The 16938-nt window shown below is 23.5% G+C and overlaps 4 protein-coding genes across 7 annotated transcripts in view; 2 read left to right on the top strand and 2 right to left on the bottom strand.

Annotated features, from left to right (window-relative positions):
• Positions 1-4036, bottom strand: part of LOC126904106 (replication protein A 70 kDa DNA-binding subunit-like) — a 15906-nt gene extending 11870 nt beyond the window's left edge. For 2 of the 4 annotated variants that reach the window (XM_050682833.1, XM_050682863.1), the window contains exon 1: positions 1799-1921. In XM_050682833.1, coding sequence (XP_050538790.1) covers positions 1799-1863 — 65 coding nt within the window. In that variant the 5' untranslated portion in view covers positions 1864-1921. Of the gene's footprint in view, positions 1-1798; positions 1922-3713 lie in introns of those variants that run through there. The other 2 variants (XM_050682855.1, XM_050682847.1) reach the window with 2 other exon arrangements.
• On the top strand, positions 1824-5200 carry LOC126904079 (translocating chain-associated membrane protein 1). Its single transcript, XM_050682739.1, has 8 exons — positions 1824-1972; positions 2056-2188; positions 2270-2440; positions 2538-2653; positions 2730-2945; positions 3014-3129; positions 3988-4281; positions 4355-5200. Exons 2-8 carry the CDS (start codon positions 2057-2059, stop codon positions 4450-4452), a joined length of 1143 nt encoding a protein of 380 aa, XP_050538696.1. The 5' UTR covers positions 1824-1972; position 2056; the 3' UTR covers positions 4453-5200.
• A 2557-nt stretch (positions 5201-7757) lies between these two features.
• Positions 7758-9189, top strand: LOC126904146 (dynein assembly factor with WDR repeat domains 1-like). The gene is made up of 5 exons (XM_050682903.1): positions 7758-7866; positions 8257-8386; positions 8464-8623; positions 8677-8811; positions 8962-9189. Exons 1-5 carry the CDS (start codon positions 7758-7760, stop codon positions 9187-9189), a joined length of 762 nt encoding a protein of 253 aa, XP_050538860.1.
• On the bottom strand, positions 9177-11579 carry LOC126904080 (uncharacterized). Its single transcript, XM_050682755.1, has 5 exons — positions 11426-11579; positions 11117-11348; positions 10440-10530; positions 9761-10063; positions 9177-9697 (listed from the first exon to the last, which is right to left on the bottom strand). The coding sequence occupies exons 1-5, from the start codon at positions 11476-11478 to the stop codon at positions 9261-9263; spliced, it is 1116 nt and encodes a 371-aa protein (XP_050538712.1). The 5' UTR covers positions 11479-11579; the 3' UTR covers positions 9177-9260.
• Positions 11580-16938: the final 5359 nt, after the last annotated feature.

Below are 16938 nucleotides of genomic sequence, written 5' to 3'. Positions count from 1 at the left end.
TACACCCAGAGAAAAACCTCGATCTATATAATAAATTCATTGTTCAATTTGATAAATATATCATTACTATTGAATCAATGATATATTTATCAATATGATATTTTTTTTTCTTGTCTCGAACAATAATTATTTATAAGAATAGTTATTTTGTTCGTATTAATAAAACATTATCATAAACCCTTGATAAAATTTCTCTTTCAATTTTGATTGAGGTTTTTCTTTGGGTGTACAGTGCGGACGTCGAATCGTTAGGATAAGTATAGATGATATATAACAGTGATTAAAATCAATATCATAAAACTCACTTTGATGCATATCTGAAGATATTGTTCAATTTTAAGAAATTGTTGGGTTATTTCAAAAGCAACAATAACTCTTATTCCCTTAATTTTATACCGATTAGTTATTTGATTAATAATTATAATATATGAATACATAATAATTATAATAATTTAATTTAATATGAAATTTGTATTCAATAATTTAATATTGTACGGAGAAATTATAGAGTTATAAAGTACAAATATATATATATATATATAATTTACCAAAAACCAAATTTTCAGAAAGTAGTTTTTTGTTATTCTTTTTCTTTGTCTTTATCCCAATTATTTAGATTACTATCTTATTCTAAGCCTCCACTTGACGAGATCTCACACATCTTCTACCCACTCATCAACCGTCTTCATTCGCATTCAATAACATCCCTCCGTCTCTTTTTTGGACCTCTACCTCTTTTTCCTTTAATATTAATTTCCAGAACTGTTCTCACAGCTTCCGTTACGATTCATAACATGACCAACCATCTAAGTCACTCTACTCATTCATCTAAGCACTCTACACTCATTCTGTACTCTATTTTCTTGTCAATCCTCCAACGCTCTGAATCATACATCATAGCTGGTCTCACTACAGTCTTATTGAATATACCTTTCAGCCTCATTAAGATTCTCATATCGCTTAACATACCAGATGCTTTTCTCCACTTTACACACACACAATCCTGTGTTTTAAATTCTCGTCAAAACCATCATTATTTTGCACAACTGATCCTAAAAACTTAAATTTTTCCACCTCTCCTATCACGTTCTCACTTATTGTTATTGATATGCTCATTTTATTAACTCGAATTTTCCTTTGTCAAACTTGTACTCTATATACTTTGTCTTACTCCTACTTATTCTTAATCCCGTTCCTTCAAGACTTGAATTCACACCTCTAACCTAATAATAAATATCGAATAATTATATTGATATAATAAAAATTGATCACTAGCGGCTACTTATTTAAAATTAAAAATATTTTTTAGTTTTAAATTAATATTTTTAGCATAATTTTAATTTTAAATAGATTATTTTGATATATCGAGTAAAAATATCGACATCATCGCAATATCGATTGATCGTTACTATCCCTAATCGAACATTCTTTTAATCTACAATCATGTATAAATTTATATACATTTTTTCTACCACTATGGTATTTTATTTAAAATTGTTTAAACCAAAACACATAATTATGTTTAAAGTGAAATATACACGTGTACTTCATTGTACAATGTCGTCGGCACAGTGTAGCGATAACATTGCACACTCATAATATTTAAAAAAAAAAGTAATTATTTATACAATTATATAAAGAATTATTTTATTATTATTAAAATATTTTAAAATAACGGTGAAATCTACTTGGGGGTGCTAACTAGCCAAAGCAACTATGATTTTTATCAAAGATAAATTGTAAATACGTGTTATCAATTACTATATATGTTATCAGTACAAGATGTAAACAAACTTACAAGTGATCGTGTATTGAACTCGACACATCAGCAACCAGTAAACGACCAACATACGTGCCACACATTCAAATGTTTGTGCCAACAATCACTTTTAAATTCTCTATGTAGTTCAACTACTTTCGGTCCTGAATTGTCGTGTGGCATTTAGACTTTAATTTTGTTCAGGAATTAAAGGTATTGCAAAGTATATAGTGTTATATAAACATTTTGAAAACTAGATTAGTGTTTTTAAAATAAATTTAATTTATTTTTCGTAGAATGGCTCCAATTAAAGGAAGGAAGTCTGCTAATAAAAATGTACCAGTTTTAAGCCATGAATTTGTAATTCAAAACCATGCAGATATTGTCTCATGTGTTGCTATGGTAATTGTAATTGGCCTTATGGTACAAGTAAGTTAATAAATTTAATTGTGTTTTAATTTGAAGTTAGGTTTTATTTTAAATATATTCTAATTAAACATGGCTTTACAGTTTACATCACCATTAGCCTACTTGTTTGTTGCTTTACAATATGGAGAATCTATAGAAGAAAATAAAGCTATTCTAACATATGGTACTGGCTTAAAAGATTTATTGGCAACATTCTTTTATTTTCTAATTTGTATAATATTCCATGCTATCATTCAAGAATATGTATTGGATGTAAGTATAAAAAAAATAACTAAGCATTTAACAAAAAAAAATTAGTAAATTGCTTTTTTTGAAGTCATTGTTAATTTAAGTATTTTTTTAATTTTAGAAAGTTAGTCGCAAATTACATTTATCAAAATCAAAAAATTCAAAATTTTATGAATCAGGACAATTAATTGTATTTAATGCAGTATCAATGGTTTGGGCTTTAGATATTCTTGTTAAGTATGATAATTTATTATTTTATTATAGGACTATTTGAGTAAATATTATGAAATTTAATATAAGTTAATCTTTTTAGAGAAAATTGGTTAGCTAACTTATCATTACTATGGAATGGATATCCACATAATACATTATCATTCTCAACAAAATTCTTTTATATAATTCAATTTGCTTATTGGGCTCATATTTTACCCGAACTCTACTTCCAAAAAATTAAGAAAGAAGAAATGTTCAATAAAATCAAATATTCTATTTTATACATGGCATTTGTTTCAACTATTTATGTTACAAAGTAATATTTGTTTGAAATATTTTGTGGTTAATGTAATGCTGTATAAAAATACTTAAAATTTTGTTTAGTTTTAACCGAGTTGGAGTTGTGGTTTTGTTATTGCATTACATTTCTGGAGTAGTTTATCATGCTGTACAGTTAATTGATATTACCGAAAAAGAAGAAGATAGTAAAAAAGTAAAATGTAAGTTTATAAAAAAAATAAAAAATTTTTTTAATAAAATTGTATGAATAATGAGTAATAAAAAAAAATCTGACTATATTACAATAATAATAAATGTAACTATGACATTAATTAAGTCATTAGAATTAGCTATGACTAATATGGGTATTTTTTGGTTGTTTTGCTATATTAAAACTTTTTATATGAAGAGCTGTAAAGTGGTTATTTTTCATTATTATTTGTATTATAACCATGTATTTGTGAAACAATATCAGTTTACTACCAGGGTCCAATTAAGTTGAATTTAGTTTACTTTACTTGAAAATAACTGGCTCAAAATCTTAAACCATTTTTTTAAATTCGCTAAATCAAAAATTTAAGTATTGAAGGCAAAGTCAAAAAGTATATTTGAGTAACGAAAGAATAGAATAATATCAACATTTTTACTTTTTATTATATTATTTTAATATATAAAATTTCTTTATTGTCAGTAAAAATATTTTTAAACAAAAAAATTAATGATGAGTGAGCTGTCTAAATATATAAATTAATATTGATACTATAAACAGTGGGACATATTGTGTGCTACTGTCACAACTACTTACAAAATACTTTTGTAGTCTTTTGGCTTCATTAGGCACTTAGCTTCTGTACCATATTATAGTAACACGATGAGCCAGTTTTTTTCTGTATACTACTATCACACCATCTTTTTATGAGCTGTTGTATAACTAACTGAAATTACAAGAAATCAAAAGAAAGAATATTCTCATTATTTTTACATAAATAAACATACATAACTTTTATACTCACATTTATTCTTTTTAAAATGTTTATAATTTTTCAAGCATTAATTTTGTTTATATTTTATGATTTAAGTTGCACAAAGTGTTTACAACTGGATATTCCTTGCTGTACAAGTGTTAATATTTATTGTTTCACAAGTAACATTGTGGTTTGGTCTTGCCAGTGTAGAATATAGTGGGGAGCAGAGAGACTTTAATACACCATTGTTAAGGTTATTAGCATCAGCTAGTGCGTTAGCTGTTCAAATTTGGATTGTTTATGAATTTTTCAATGTCAATGGAAACCTAAGCATATCATTTGGACTTGGTAAACAAAAATCAAAAGTTAAAACTAATGATGACGCTAGTAAAAAACGTAAAAAGGCTGGTAAGATAAGCTCGCTACATAGACATAAATTTTTTATGAAAGTTGTGTAACCCAAAATTATTTTTATTTGTAGCTAACAAAAAATTTAATGAATTGACTGAAGCTGACCAAAATATAAAAAAAACAGCTAAAGCTGAACTTAACAAAGCTATCAAGTCAAAAAAATTGTAAAATTGATCTATGTTTAATATAATTACTTGTGCAATTGTTGACCTATTTGTGGAAATTATACCAATTCAATTTTGTGATTTTTTTGTCTTCAAATAATGTTATACTTAACTGGTTATTCTAATTTTATTATTACATGGAATTAATGAGTTTTATAATTGGATATTTTATAAAAGAAAAACTATCCAAATGTCTTGTTTTGTCGTTTAATTTTAATTCAAATTTATTTAAATGTTAATATTTGTTCTTTTTTTGTCATAAAAACTTTAAAAAATAGTTTTTAATATGTGCTTAGTTATAACAAAACTGTGTAAAAAGATATTTTATATAAGATTAATTTTTTCAGCATTTACTAATTTTTGTTTACAAAACCTATTTAAAATTCTTTAAGAATTGAAATATTATCTAAAAAAAATTGATATTTGTTTATCATTTAAAGTACTTTAAAGTTATTTCATTTTTTAAATGTTAACCTTAAAAATATTGTTTTAATTTTCTTATTTATTGTAAAAATATATTTACAGACATATGAATAAGAATTAACCTTTTAATAAATTAATGAATATATAATTAATTAATTTTCCATTTATTTTTTATAAAAATTCTAAGTATTTGTTTAAATTATAATGCTAGGATAGTGTAAATTTTGCTTAATTGTAGCAGCTAAAATAATACATGAAATACCTTATTATTTTTTATAAAGTTTTATTATTGTTCTCAATAAATATATATTGTATTATAATTTTTTAAATTTTATTGTCTTTATTCTGATGATTGAATTTTTTTTTAAATATATTCCTATTATTAGGAAAATATTTGATTAAAAAGAATCTATTTAGATTTTAAGAGCTGCATATTTTGAAATCTTGTTATTGAGTCAAATCATACCAATAATGGTACTCTGAAATCTTAAAAAGTCCTTTTCCTTGATCTTTAATGAATTAAAATTAATTTGATATTATATGTATATATTTTCTTGTATGTATTAAAATCATGTATTATTTTGAAAAAAGTGTACTCTAAAAAAATTAGGGGCATATAATTTTAAAAAATCACGTCACCCTAAAATCCTTGATTTAGGAAGATTAGTCAACTATTTGTTATAATTTAGCTCAAATAAGCAAAGTAGATATTTTACAAAAATTAAAACAATTTATTTTAGCCAGTTTAAACACTAAATATTGCAGAGCACAATATAAAAAAATGATTAATTTTTATACATTAATAATTAAATGACCTTTTTAAACTTTTTATTTACATTTATGAAGCCTTAGATAAATACCTGGAAATATTGCATTTTTACTTGTCCCATAATTGGGAACTTAAAAATCTTGACAATATTAACATTTTTTTAAATAGTCATGTGATTTAATATATGTAAAAAATACAAATATAATATTTGTTTAAATAATATTCTCTTCACAATTTGGCATGCATTAATCATACTATAATGACTTATTTTTGAAGAACTTAATACTATACAATTTTAAATTAAATGCGTATTATGGTGCAACCAGATTTTTATTCGGAAAGGGTGAGATGTTATTATAAAAAATCATTTTATTGGCGACTTTTAAGTAATTTTTTACTCTAAAATATTCTAAAATTCAATAATTGTTGACTAAAAGAATTGGATGACTTAAAAGTAATTAGTGACAACAAAAGTTCATAAATAAATATTCATTTTAAGGAAGGGGCTGCAACCCCTAACCTCCCCCCATTGGTTACTAAAATAAAGTCTAATATAGTTTTTTCTAATTAAAAAATTAATGTTTACTCATACTTATAAGATAAGTTTTAGTGTTGAATATTGATTTTTTTGTTATCTTAAAAATAGGTCGAAAAATATATTTTTTGATGAATTAAAATTTGTTTAATCTGTAATATTGTAAAAATATAAATAAAAAACCTATTTCTATGGAAATAACTTCCATAAAGAAGTAACTTTTGTCTTGAAACCATGGTGACAGAAAAAGTCAGTTAAAAGTTTTGCTTATAAAGTGAATATATTAAATATCAATATATATCTTAAATAAATATAAAGTCTATTATTAATTAGTTTTTCTTCTTCTTTTTCTAAAGGCTAAGCCTTGTCATAGCTTATATTTTATTTCATAATTATTTTTTATGAAATTAATAACACTGTATTTAAGATATTATCCACCAGGTAAAATAACTAAAAAATATTGTTTTTTATACTTGATGTGATTATTAAATCATAAATATAGTATTTATAAAATTGGTACAATTATCTAAGTATAAAAATTACTACTTCTCCATTTAAACGATCCATAAAAGACCAGTAATTGTACTAGTATTTTACTAAATTTAATATTCAATGTCTTATATTTAAAAGCTGATAAGTGACAAAAATTGGTTTTTTTATCCTTTTTTTAAAGAAATGTTTTCTATTATGCCTCAAAAAATGTATGGAGGTTTGTTTTTGGATTTTAAAAATGTTTATTTACATAAAATACTGTTAAAATAAAACAAAAATCATTAGTATTATTAAAAATATTATAATTGCACAGAATTATAATGTACAATAATTAGTAAAATATTTTTATATGATTTAAGCACTGTTTTGTTTTGATTCAGGAATTGTTTTAGAGTATTCAAAAAAAGGAAACATAAAACAAAAATTTTTAAAACTGTATCAGGTCAATCAAGAGTAGGTTCACTATTTTATTATTTTTGGTCTTATATAGGAAATTTTTTTATTTTATTGACATAAATATTTAAAATTTTTTTTAGAACTAATGTCGAATTTTTAGCTACTCAGATTGCAAGTAGGGAACCTTTAATTTCACCTAAGGTTTTGCCTAAATTTATAAATATATTACAGAAAATAAAGGATTTGTCTTTAAATGAAACATTTTATTTAGAATTTAAACAACATGGGTTACTTAAAGGTCATTTACTACCAATCACAAATATATCAATTGACAAATACGGTGAAATGTATAACACAAGTCCTTATTCATCAAAAAAATAAAATTAGTATTAATTATTAAGACTGCCTTTTTATTTAGATGTGCCACTGGAAGTTATGATAGAACTTGTAAAATTTGGAACACTTCAGACTGTAAAGAAAGTTTTACACTTAGAGGACATGATAATACAGTTTTTAATGTATCACTCGAGATACCTGGAAGGCTAGTTAAAAGAATCGAATATTTTTAATCTTAAAATGTTTTAATTTTATAATAGTATTATAATTAAAATCAATTTTCAGAGTTTTGACAGGTTCATTTGATAGAACTGCCAAAATTTGGTCTTTAACTGATGATAATGAATGTTTAAGTACTATGCATGGACATACAAGAGAAATTGTTGCAACAGACATAAGTAAATGCAAACAAATTGTAGCTACTTCCTCTATGGATAAAACCACTAGATTATTTAGCACTATAACAGGTTTGAAAAACTTATTTGGAAATAATCAGTGATGAATAAGTGGTATAATACAAATTGCTCTTTTGGCTAATATTATTTAAAATTAAAAAATTTAAAACTATTTAACTCAGAAAGCTACAAAAATTATTTAAATAAACGAGATTATCATCATCAGTGTTAAACACATACTTTTGTGGCTACTTGAGTTAAATATTCTTTAGTTTTAAATTAATAAATTAAATATATTTTTAATTTTAAATAATTAACAGGTGGGGTTAATACTTTTCAATTTATATGGAAAAACAAATTTATTTTAAATTTGTGCATTTAGATAGTCTACATAGTTCTACTATTTAGTAGAAAATAGTTTTACTGTTTTATTTATCACAAGTAATGAATTTAATAATATAGGTCAAACATTAAAAATACTAAGAGGTCATACTGGTGAAGTTATTGCAAATCAATTTCATGATAATGGATTTAATATTATAACAGGATCATTTGATGGTACTATTAGAATATGGGACACAAGAGTTCCCAAGTAATTAATTATTAAAATATTGTATACCAAAATTAATAATTATGTTTGGAATAATTAGTTCTTTGTATTAATAATAGTTGTATCTCAACACTTTCTGAACATTCAGCAGAGCTTAGTATGATTTGTTATGACTTTGATTGTAATACTATTGCAAGTGGATCATTAGACAGCACAGCCAAAATATGGGATGCAAGAACTAACACTTCTCGATGCACAATTGCTGGTCACACAGATGAGGTTTGTATAAGAATTTCTTTGAACTTTTTTTTTATTTTAATCTTTTGCTATAGATACTTTATATATCTTTTGATCGGATGGGACGCCGTTTAGCTACAGCAAGCAGTGATTGTACTGCATGTATTTGGAATGTAGATAATGGAGAATTGATATGTCCAATGATAGGCCATTCTGAAGAAGTATCAAAGGTATATTCTTATATATAAATTAAATTTATTAATTTATAATATATAATATTTTTTTAAGCAATTTTCAGAAAATTGCCTATTAAATTGTTGTTTTTAATAATTTTTTATTTAAATTTATTTTGTATAAAAGTTAATCTTTTATTAATATAGGTATACTGGGAGCCTTCAGGGAAGCACTTGCTTACAGCTTCACATGATCATAGTTCAATGATTTGGAATACTGAAACAGGAGATTGTATAAAAAAACTAGTAAATCATACTGACCAAGTATTTTCCATAGAAATGAGTTATTTTGGTGATAAAATTTTTACAGCTTCGAAAGATAATACATGTTGCATATGGAAAAAATGTAGTGTAAAAAAAAATGTGGATTTATAACATCCATGTTTTTTATTTCAAATAAATATTTTTTAAAACTTTAATTAGATTTGGTTTTTTAATTTTATTTTCTAAGAAATATATTGCCATCCTTGTATAGATCCATCATTAGCACTAGATATCAAAGTGTTGTTGCCACACATCGGTAACCATACAGCACCACTTGTTACATTGTTATAAGATGAGTTATCATTTTCAGTATATAAATGGCCTTCATGTTTGAATTTTAACTTGAAATCTTCATTATTTAACTCTTCATAAATATAAATGTTTTCATCAAATCCACTAATTGCATAATTTTTAAAATTATTTGGATCCATGGAGATTCCTAATTTATTACTACATTTAGGAAATACATTTTTTTTATGAACTTTTGGTATTTTTAAGAATCTTAAATCATACATAAGCAATTCACCACCATTGGATACCATAGTTATATTATTATTAATACTATTATTCTTAAAGGTATTGGGGATAGAACTAGCAATCCATTTGTGTGAATTATTTTCTAAAAACAAAGTTTATACTAAAATTATTTATAAAAATTTTTAAGTAAATTTGTCTTAATTACCTTGCTGACTAACAGTTGAAATTTTCTGACCATCAATCAGATTATATAAAGTGAAGGAACCTGTGTCAGAGTTTAGAACTAATAATTCATTGTTTGATGTAAACTGTGGTAAGTAACTGCTAATTAAATCATTATCTTCATCTCCCAATGTCTGCATACATTTATTTTTTTCAATATCAAATATATGGCCACATTGCTTTACATTTTCTTTTCCCCATATGACTAAAGAATTATTTAGTTGATGAACTGCTAATTTTCCACCATCTATTTTACTATCAAAAGACAACAGTGGACACATCTGATCTGAAAATGATTTTTTCCTTTTAAAATTAAATTTTTAATATTTAACTGACCTTTTCACAAGGTAATTATAAAATACTTACAAAATAAATTAGTAAATTTAAAAAATTTAAACTAATGAGACAATGAGTTATATAATCGCACGACTTGACCTAAGGATTAGGGCCCTTTAGGTCAAGTGAGATTTATAAGGCCTCTTCAAATTCAAAGCTACTTTAAAGAAAATTGTTAAATTCTGATACAATGAGTAAAAAAAGCTTTGGGAGATATAGGTTCAGAGACTTTTAAGTATCACTCTGCTAACCTACACATGAGATGCACCACTGAATAAATAATAAGAAATAATTTCTTAAATACTAATAAAAAAAATTTTTTTTACCTGAATTATTAGTGTTTACTTGATATAAAGAAACATTTTTAATACCTTTTTCAGATAAAATAATTTTGTTTTTATTAAAAAGAGTTTTCATCTGTAAATAAAATATTAATTCATTATTATTAGAATTATTTTTATTATTAATTGATTATATGCAATTATTTTGATAAATATTTTCAAAAATTTGGAAAAATAAAATATTAAAAAATTGGTGTACTTTTTAATTTATCAATCAAATTAATTAATTAAGAGTTTGAAGAAATATATATTTATTTTATTTTAGTGACAATACAGAAAAAGTAATGTTCAATGATCAATTTATGATTATTTTAGCTAATTTAATAATATGACATTAAAGTAATAAAATAATTGGAATAATTAATATAAATGAAATATTACTTTGACAAAAAATAATTATTATACAACTTTATTTTAATTATATTTAAAATTGAAATAAAAAGAGATTATGATAAACTCAATAATAATATTTTTATTTTATTTTCAAGGTTTAAAATTATAAAATCTTTTTTTTAAATAAAATTTTATTAAGTTTCAGTACTTATATAGATTAACTCTTAAAATACTAAACATTTAGTAGTGTCTGTTGATTCTGTATGAGTTAATATTTTATTGAATTTTGTTAGTGATAAATTCATTTAAATTCTATAAATCATGCTTACATCAATTAGTGAATTTTTAGTTAGAGTGCCACATTTCATCTTAAGATCTCGACTAGTATTAAGTGAATCTGGCTCATTTTCTAATTGAAATAATTTATTTGGTAATTCTAAATCTAATATCTCAAAACCAATATTTTCTTTTTTATTACATGCTAAGCAAATACTTGAAGAGCTACTTAATTCCATTGAAATAATAGATTTATCAATACCAAACATTTGCAATTTGTGGTATCTGTTAATGCATAATAAATATATAGTAAGTAATAACTATATGAAAATATTTTCATCAACATAATTATAAGGTATTACTTTTTAAAAGAATTAAAAATCCATTCATCTATATCATTTTCCTCGTTCATCATTACCTTTTAAATTACTATAATAAAAATAAACTGATTTTAAATAGCTTTTTCAAGACTGTAAAGGCGTATTAATCTAATAGAAATGTCAATAAATCAATATAAGACACCTAATACAACAAGTTAATTTTGAAAGTCGCATAACTACAAACTGTAAATAGTTTTAAATAAAAAATCATGATAACATGGTTTATCACTTTTATTACTATCTTTTAACATGTGTTTGATGTTAGCAAATCCTTTATAGCAATTTTTAATCAGATACAAGAAGCAAATATACCGCTAGAGGGCGCTACTTTGTTAAAAAATATGATATATTGTATTTTTGCCAAAGATCTGAGTGGTGTTCATTACAAAATTAAATACCAACGAAAAGCGTATAAAATTTCCTATCGAGTTTAATAATTTGCGAATGGTATTAGAGTATCCAAGTAACCCCTATGAGAGAAATTGTTGGGCAATATCTACGGTCGTAAACAATTCATATTCTTCGACCGGCTCTTGGTTTTTTAAACTTTTGACAAAAAGTACAAAAAAATAATAAATTTACAGTAATTTTCTACAATAAAATACTGAACTTTTATTTGCACTAAATCATTTATATAGTTGTTTTTTTTTCTTACTAAACATTTTAATGATGTAAAATATATATATTTACAGCTTGAACCCGGATTCTTTATATGTAAATTTATTATTAACCCCTTTTCGAAAAATTATAATTATTTTAGACTAATCATTCATTGAAAAGCCATTAAAATCCATTATATCGATAAAAAATTGATTGCATATATAATTTCTCAAATTCATGGATATACCAAGGTGGGCAGCGATGCCTACTATCCGGGTACAATATCCCGGATGGCGCAAAATCATAAAATGAATAATTTTTGTTAAAACTTGTGATATCTGTTATGATTTGCGTGGTACGCAAATTAATTCAAATTAACTTCAATTTAGATTTATCGGTAATTTGGTATTTAATCCAATTCACTATTTAATCCACTATTCACTATTTAAAGAAATAGTGAATAGTGAAAAATAGTGCATTATGCTCTACTTCTCTAAACATTATATAAAAATAATCAAAATATTAATTGTTAAATAGAATAATAATATACGTCATACGAGTATCAGAAATATTTTTTAGATTAATTTTAATAATTAATTAATTTTGAATTTGAAAAAAAAAACTTTAATTGTAAATAGTTTGTATTTATAAATTTGAATTAAATAACTATATATATACCATTTACAATTTTATATTTATTTCTTTTATTTGTATTAACATAAGAGATGAATTAATGATCAACTTATTTTGTCCTAATGACATTCTGTCATTAGGTAACACTGTTTATGATAGATACATAAATGTTTATAATTTTTTTAACTATTAAATTTACCTCAGAAAATATTGGAAAAACATTTTTTGACGGGTCTCTTATAATTTTTTAATAATAAATAAAATTATAAAAAAAAAGTATTCTTTCTCTTACTTTTTATATCTGAATATATGGCATAATGGAAAAACCGATCTTTTCAATTGGATGAAAGGAAGTGGTTAAAGTATATTTTCTATGGTAGGCGGAAAAGCTAAAAGTTCTGTTGATGTAGTTTTTATTACATTAGATCCACTAATGAAAGATGCTTCAAACAGTCAGTAATAAAAAATTTTTTTAATAAATTAAAATTAATAAATTGAGTAAAAAAATTTTAATAAAAGTTTAAAATATTTATTGAATAAGATAGTATTTCTATTGTATGTAGAGCTACTTCCAGTAGGATATTATGTATTGACTCTCCCACAAATATTTAAAAATGTATTATAGTTAATTATTATAGCTAATTATAAACCATTCATCATTGAATTCTGGTAAGCTAAATTATTCAAATTTGCATTTAAATAATAATAAGGCGATTTTGTAATTTTACTGGATAATCAATATAAAAAAAAATATATTGAAAATATAAGTAAAATAATTTATTTTCAAGATATTAAATAAAATACAGCAAATAATTTTTTCAATTTCGTAAAATTTACCATATTTTAACAAATAGAATCGAAACTATGTCTTCCATTCATTAATATAAATACTTGAGGCCACATGAAAATCTACATACAATCAATTTTATTAATCTAAAGTACCTATATCACTTTTTATTTTTAAACATCTCAAAACTAATTGTTAAAAAAGAACAATCTAGTATATAAAAAACCATTTTAAATACATAACTTTATCTTGAACAAACTAAGAAAATAATTTTTTTTTTCAATTACATAATAAAAATTCCAAAAAATTATTTCTAAATACAAATTTAGTCAACTAAGAAAATATAATTAATTTTTTTGATGATATTATGTAGTTATTATTGCTAAGTTTTGAATGTACGGTACATTCACAAAGGACATGACTGCAAATCATGTTCCCCAAATTCTTCTACTAGTTTAATTTGTTTATTGGAATTTTGTTCAGTCTTTATTTCTCTAATTATGTTTTCTTTCATATCATTCGTATCATTCTCTTCTTGAGAGAGATACGTTATTTTTAGATTATTTCGTTTTTCAACGAAATCATAATCTAAAAAAATTATTATACAAAATTAATTGTGTCTCAATTTTAAATTAAATATACCTTCTAAAGACAATTCTTTCAAATTGTCCAAATGAGGATCATTTGGAATAGACAAGATATAACACAGTGAAGCAGTGCTGTTCGTATAACTTTTGGANCCGTGAAGCTGTTCGTATAACTTTTGGATAATGTGTTTGATTTATGGGGTTATGCTATGGATTGTATTTTTTAAATTATATCTTCTGACAATAGAATAGTTTGTGTCCGGCAATCTATTAAATCAAATTTGTCTGTTTGCGTTTCAAACGTATTAAACATAGCATTAATGTTAGTCTGAGTAAATTTTTCAGAAAATAATATCGAGTCCTGAGAAGTAGCCTCTTTAATCTCCTCAACGTGAGAAACTAAGTTATGTAATTATGGTACACACATTCTACTTGAACCATCACATCTTCTGTTAACATAATATACAGAGTGATTCATTAAGGATAAGACACTCATTTTCTCGGTAACTATTGAAAATTTTTAATTTTTGATAAAGAAAATATTGTTTAATTCAAAAAACTCTACAATAATATGTATTGAAAACAGTAATATAATAATAGAAATTTAGTCCAAAATCATTTAACTTTAACAAGCTGTAACAAACAAACGGTTGATTGAAAAAAAAAATTATCGGATCAAAGTTGTTTGTATTTTTATTTTAAATCATAATAACAAATTCAAAGTAGGGGTTCCTATTAAAAAAATTCAAATTAATGTTTTTTAACCTTGAAGGGATGAAAAAAAATATGTTTTTACTACATATTATTGTAGAGTTTTTTGAATTAAACAATATTTTCTTTACTAAAAATTAAAAATTTTCAATAGTTATGCTATAACCTTTGAAAAATGTATGGATCAATACAATTTTTTATGAGTAATAAATAATATTGAAATATTTTTTTCAATCAACAAATTTTTTTTTTAAATCGCACCATTTCCCTTAATACAGGGGGAGTTCAAAACTTAAAAATGCATAAAGAATGTAGAATTTTTTAACTTAATTTTTGAAAGGTTTCCGGAAATAATGACACTTTTATATATATTTTAAATTAAAGTTAACTAAAAAATAAATTTATCATAAATAAAAAAAATCAAATTAATAATCGTTTGAAAGTTCAAAAAATTACCCTTAATAATTTTTTTTTCTTATTCCAAATTTCTTCTTGACATTTCTAATTGTACGTGTTATAAATTTAGCCATTTCTGATCAATAATTTTTGATTATTACTTTACAACACTATAAATTATTACCTTATTCGATTATTATTCTACATTTGGATTCAAATTATGTTGAAAACTGATTATCATTATTAATAAATGTACAAACGGTTACTATGACAATTTTTTTTTTTAAGCCAAGCAGCAAGAATAGACAATTTTTTTTATTTCTATCACAATTTCATTTTTTTTTTTTTATTAAATTTCATGCATTGAAGCTAAATTTTAAATTTGTATTTACTTTTTTGAAAATATTATTTTGTTACATATAAGAAGAATTAGAATGTATACAAATATCTATATGAACTTTTGATCAAGCCAATATTTTGAATTACTTTTGTTAAAAATAATATTAGCAGTTTAGATTTTGTTTAAAGTATTTATTATTATTTTGTCTCTAATAAGTAAAAAAAAAAAAGTTAATTTTTTCTTGTATTTTAAAATGTTTATAATAAAAACTTTAATTATTATTAAAATACTTGTAACTCAATCTTTTACTTATTCTAAATTTGATATAAACTTAACAAAATTATTTATATAGATAGGGGGGAATCTCCAAAAAAANTCTATCACAATTTCATTTTTTTTTTTTTTATTAAATTTCATGCATTGAAGCTAAATTTTAAATTTGTATATACTTTTTTGAAAATATTATTTTGTTACATATAAGAGGAATTAGAATGTGTACAATTATCTACATGAACTTTTGATCAAGCCAATATTTTGAATTACTTTTTTCAAAAATAATATTAGCAGTTTAGATTTTGTTTTAAGTATTTATTATTATTTTGTTTCTAATAAGTAAAAAAAAAAAGTTAATGTTTTCTTGTATTTTAAAATGTTTATAATAAAAACTTTAGTTATTATTAAAATACTCGTAACTTAATCTTTTTCTTATTCTAAATTTGTTATAAACTCAACAAAATTATTTATAATTATTTAACTTTTATATATATTTCAAATTAAAGCTTATGTAATATACTTTATTATGGAAAAAAAACATTTCGGACTTTATTTTGTTTTTATGGTGAAAACTAACATCAAAGTTAAAATAAGTTAAGTTTGGCATAGTCTTACCTATAGATAGTATGAATGATTATCCTAATAATCCGGAAAATTATAGAAAAAATAATAGAAAATGTTTTAATAATTGGGTTTTTCAAGAAGGAACATTAGAATTTCGTAAAGAAGAATGGTCGCATATGACATACCTTACGATTTTAGGAAAGCCTCAATTTATCAAAGAGATTTTTCCAACAATGTTCTGAATACGTATAAAAAATGTAAATAATACCTGTTTAATAAATGTTAAGCCAGTTAATTATTCGAATACTGGCGTAATATGTACTGGTTGTTTTCATCCAGGATGTAAAAGTTTTAAAGCTTTAGTAGAACAATTCACTTGGGGTGCGCGCAGAGGCTAAAGTCTTTAGTCTAGTATAAATTATTATCACATAACTGAAAACGTATCAAGTCAGGGGTGTTAAACGTGATTTAGTTAGGACACAAATGTAAGCAATTAGTAGCTATAAATATAGGTCTGGAGTGATCGATGAGGCATCATTCTCAAAGCTAGATCGTGGAAACTTTCAAAAATTAAATCTGAAGTTGTAATACGCAAAATAAGATC

This window comes from Daktulosphaira vitifoliae, unplaced genomic scaffold (assembly GCF_025091365.1).
Source record: "Daktulosphaira vitifoliae isolate Bord-2020 unplaced genomic scaffold, ASM2509136v1 Scaffold_1, whole genome shotgun sequence".
In the NCBI taxonomy this organism is placed as follows: domain Eukaryota; kingdom Metazoa; phylum Arthropoda; class Insecta; order Hemiptera; family Phylloxeridae; genus Daktulosphaira; species Daktulosphaira vitifoliae.
The sequence above is the reverse complement of the archived record's forward strand: the minus strand, read 5'-3'. Positions and strand labels throughout refer to the sequence as shown.

Excerpts from the sequence above, each read along its gene's own strand:
- LOC126904079 (XM_050682739.1), top strand. The coding sequence starts at position 2,057 with ATGGCTCCAATTAAAGGAAGGAAGTCTGCTAATAAAAATGTACCAGTT. Across the intron at positions 2,946-3,013 it reads TCAACTATTTATGTTACAAA|TTTTAACCGAGTTGGAGTTG; the intron begins GTAATATTTGTT and ends AATTTTGTTTAG. Across the intron at positions 3,130-3,987 it reads AGATAGTAAAAAAGTAAAAT|TTGCACAAAGTGTTTACAAC; the intron begins GTAAGTTTATAA and ends TTATGATTTAAG.
- LOC126904146 (XM_050682903.1), top strand. The coding sequence starts at position 7,758 with ATGCATGGACATACAAGAGAAATTGTTGCAACAGACATAAGTAAATGC. Across the intron at positions 7,867-8,256 it reads ATTATTTAGCACTATAACAG|GTCAAACATTAAAAATACTA; the intron begins GTTTGAAAAACT and ends TTAATAATATAG. Across the intron at positions 8,812-8,961 it reads ATTCTGAAGAAGTATCAAAG|GTATACTGGGAGCCTTCAGG; the intron begins GTATATTCTTAT and ends TTATTAATATAG.
- LOC126904080 (XM_050682755.1), bottom strand. The coding sequence starts at position 11,478 with ATGATGAACGAGGAAAATGATATAGATGAATGGATTTTTAATTCTTTT. Across the intron at positions 11,349-11,425 it reads ATTTTTAATTCTTTTAAAAA|ATACCACAAATTGCAAATGT; the intron begins GTAATACCTTAT and ends ATGCATTAACAG. Across the intron at positions 10,531-11,116 it reads CTAAAAATTCACTAATTGAT|ATGAAAACTCTTTTTAATAA; the intron begins GTAAGCATGATT and ends TTTTATTTACAG.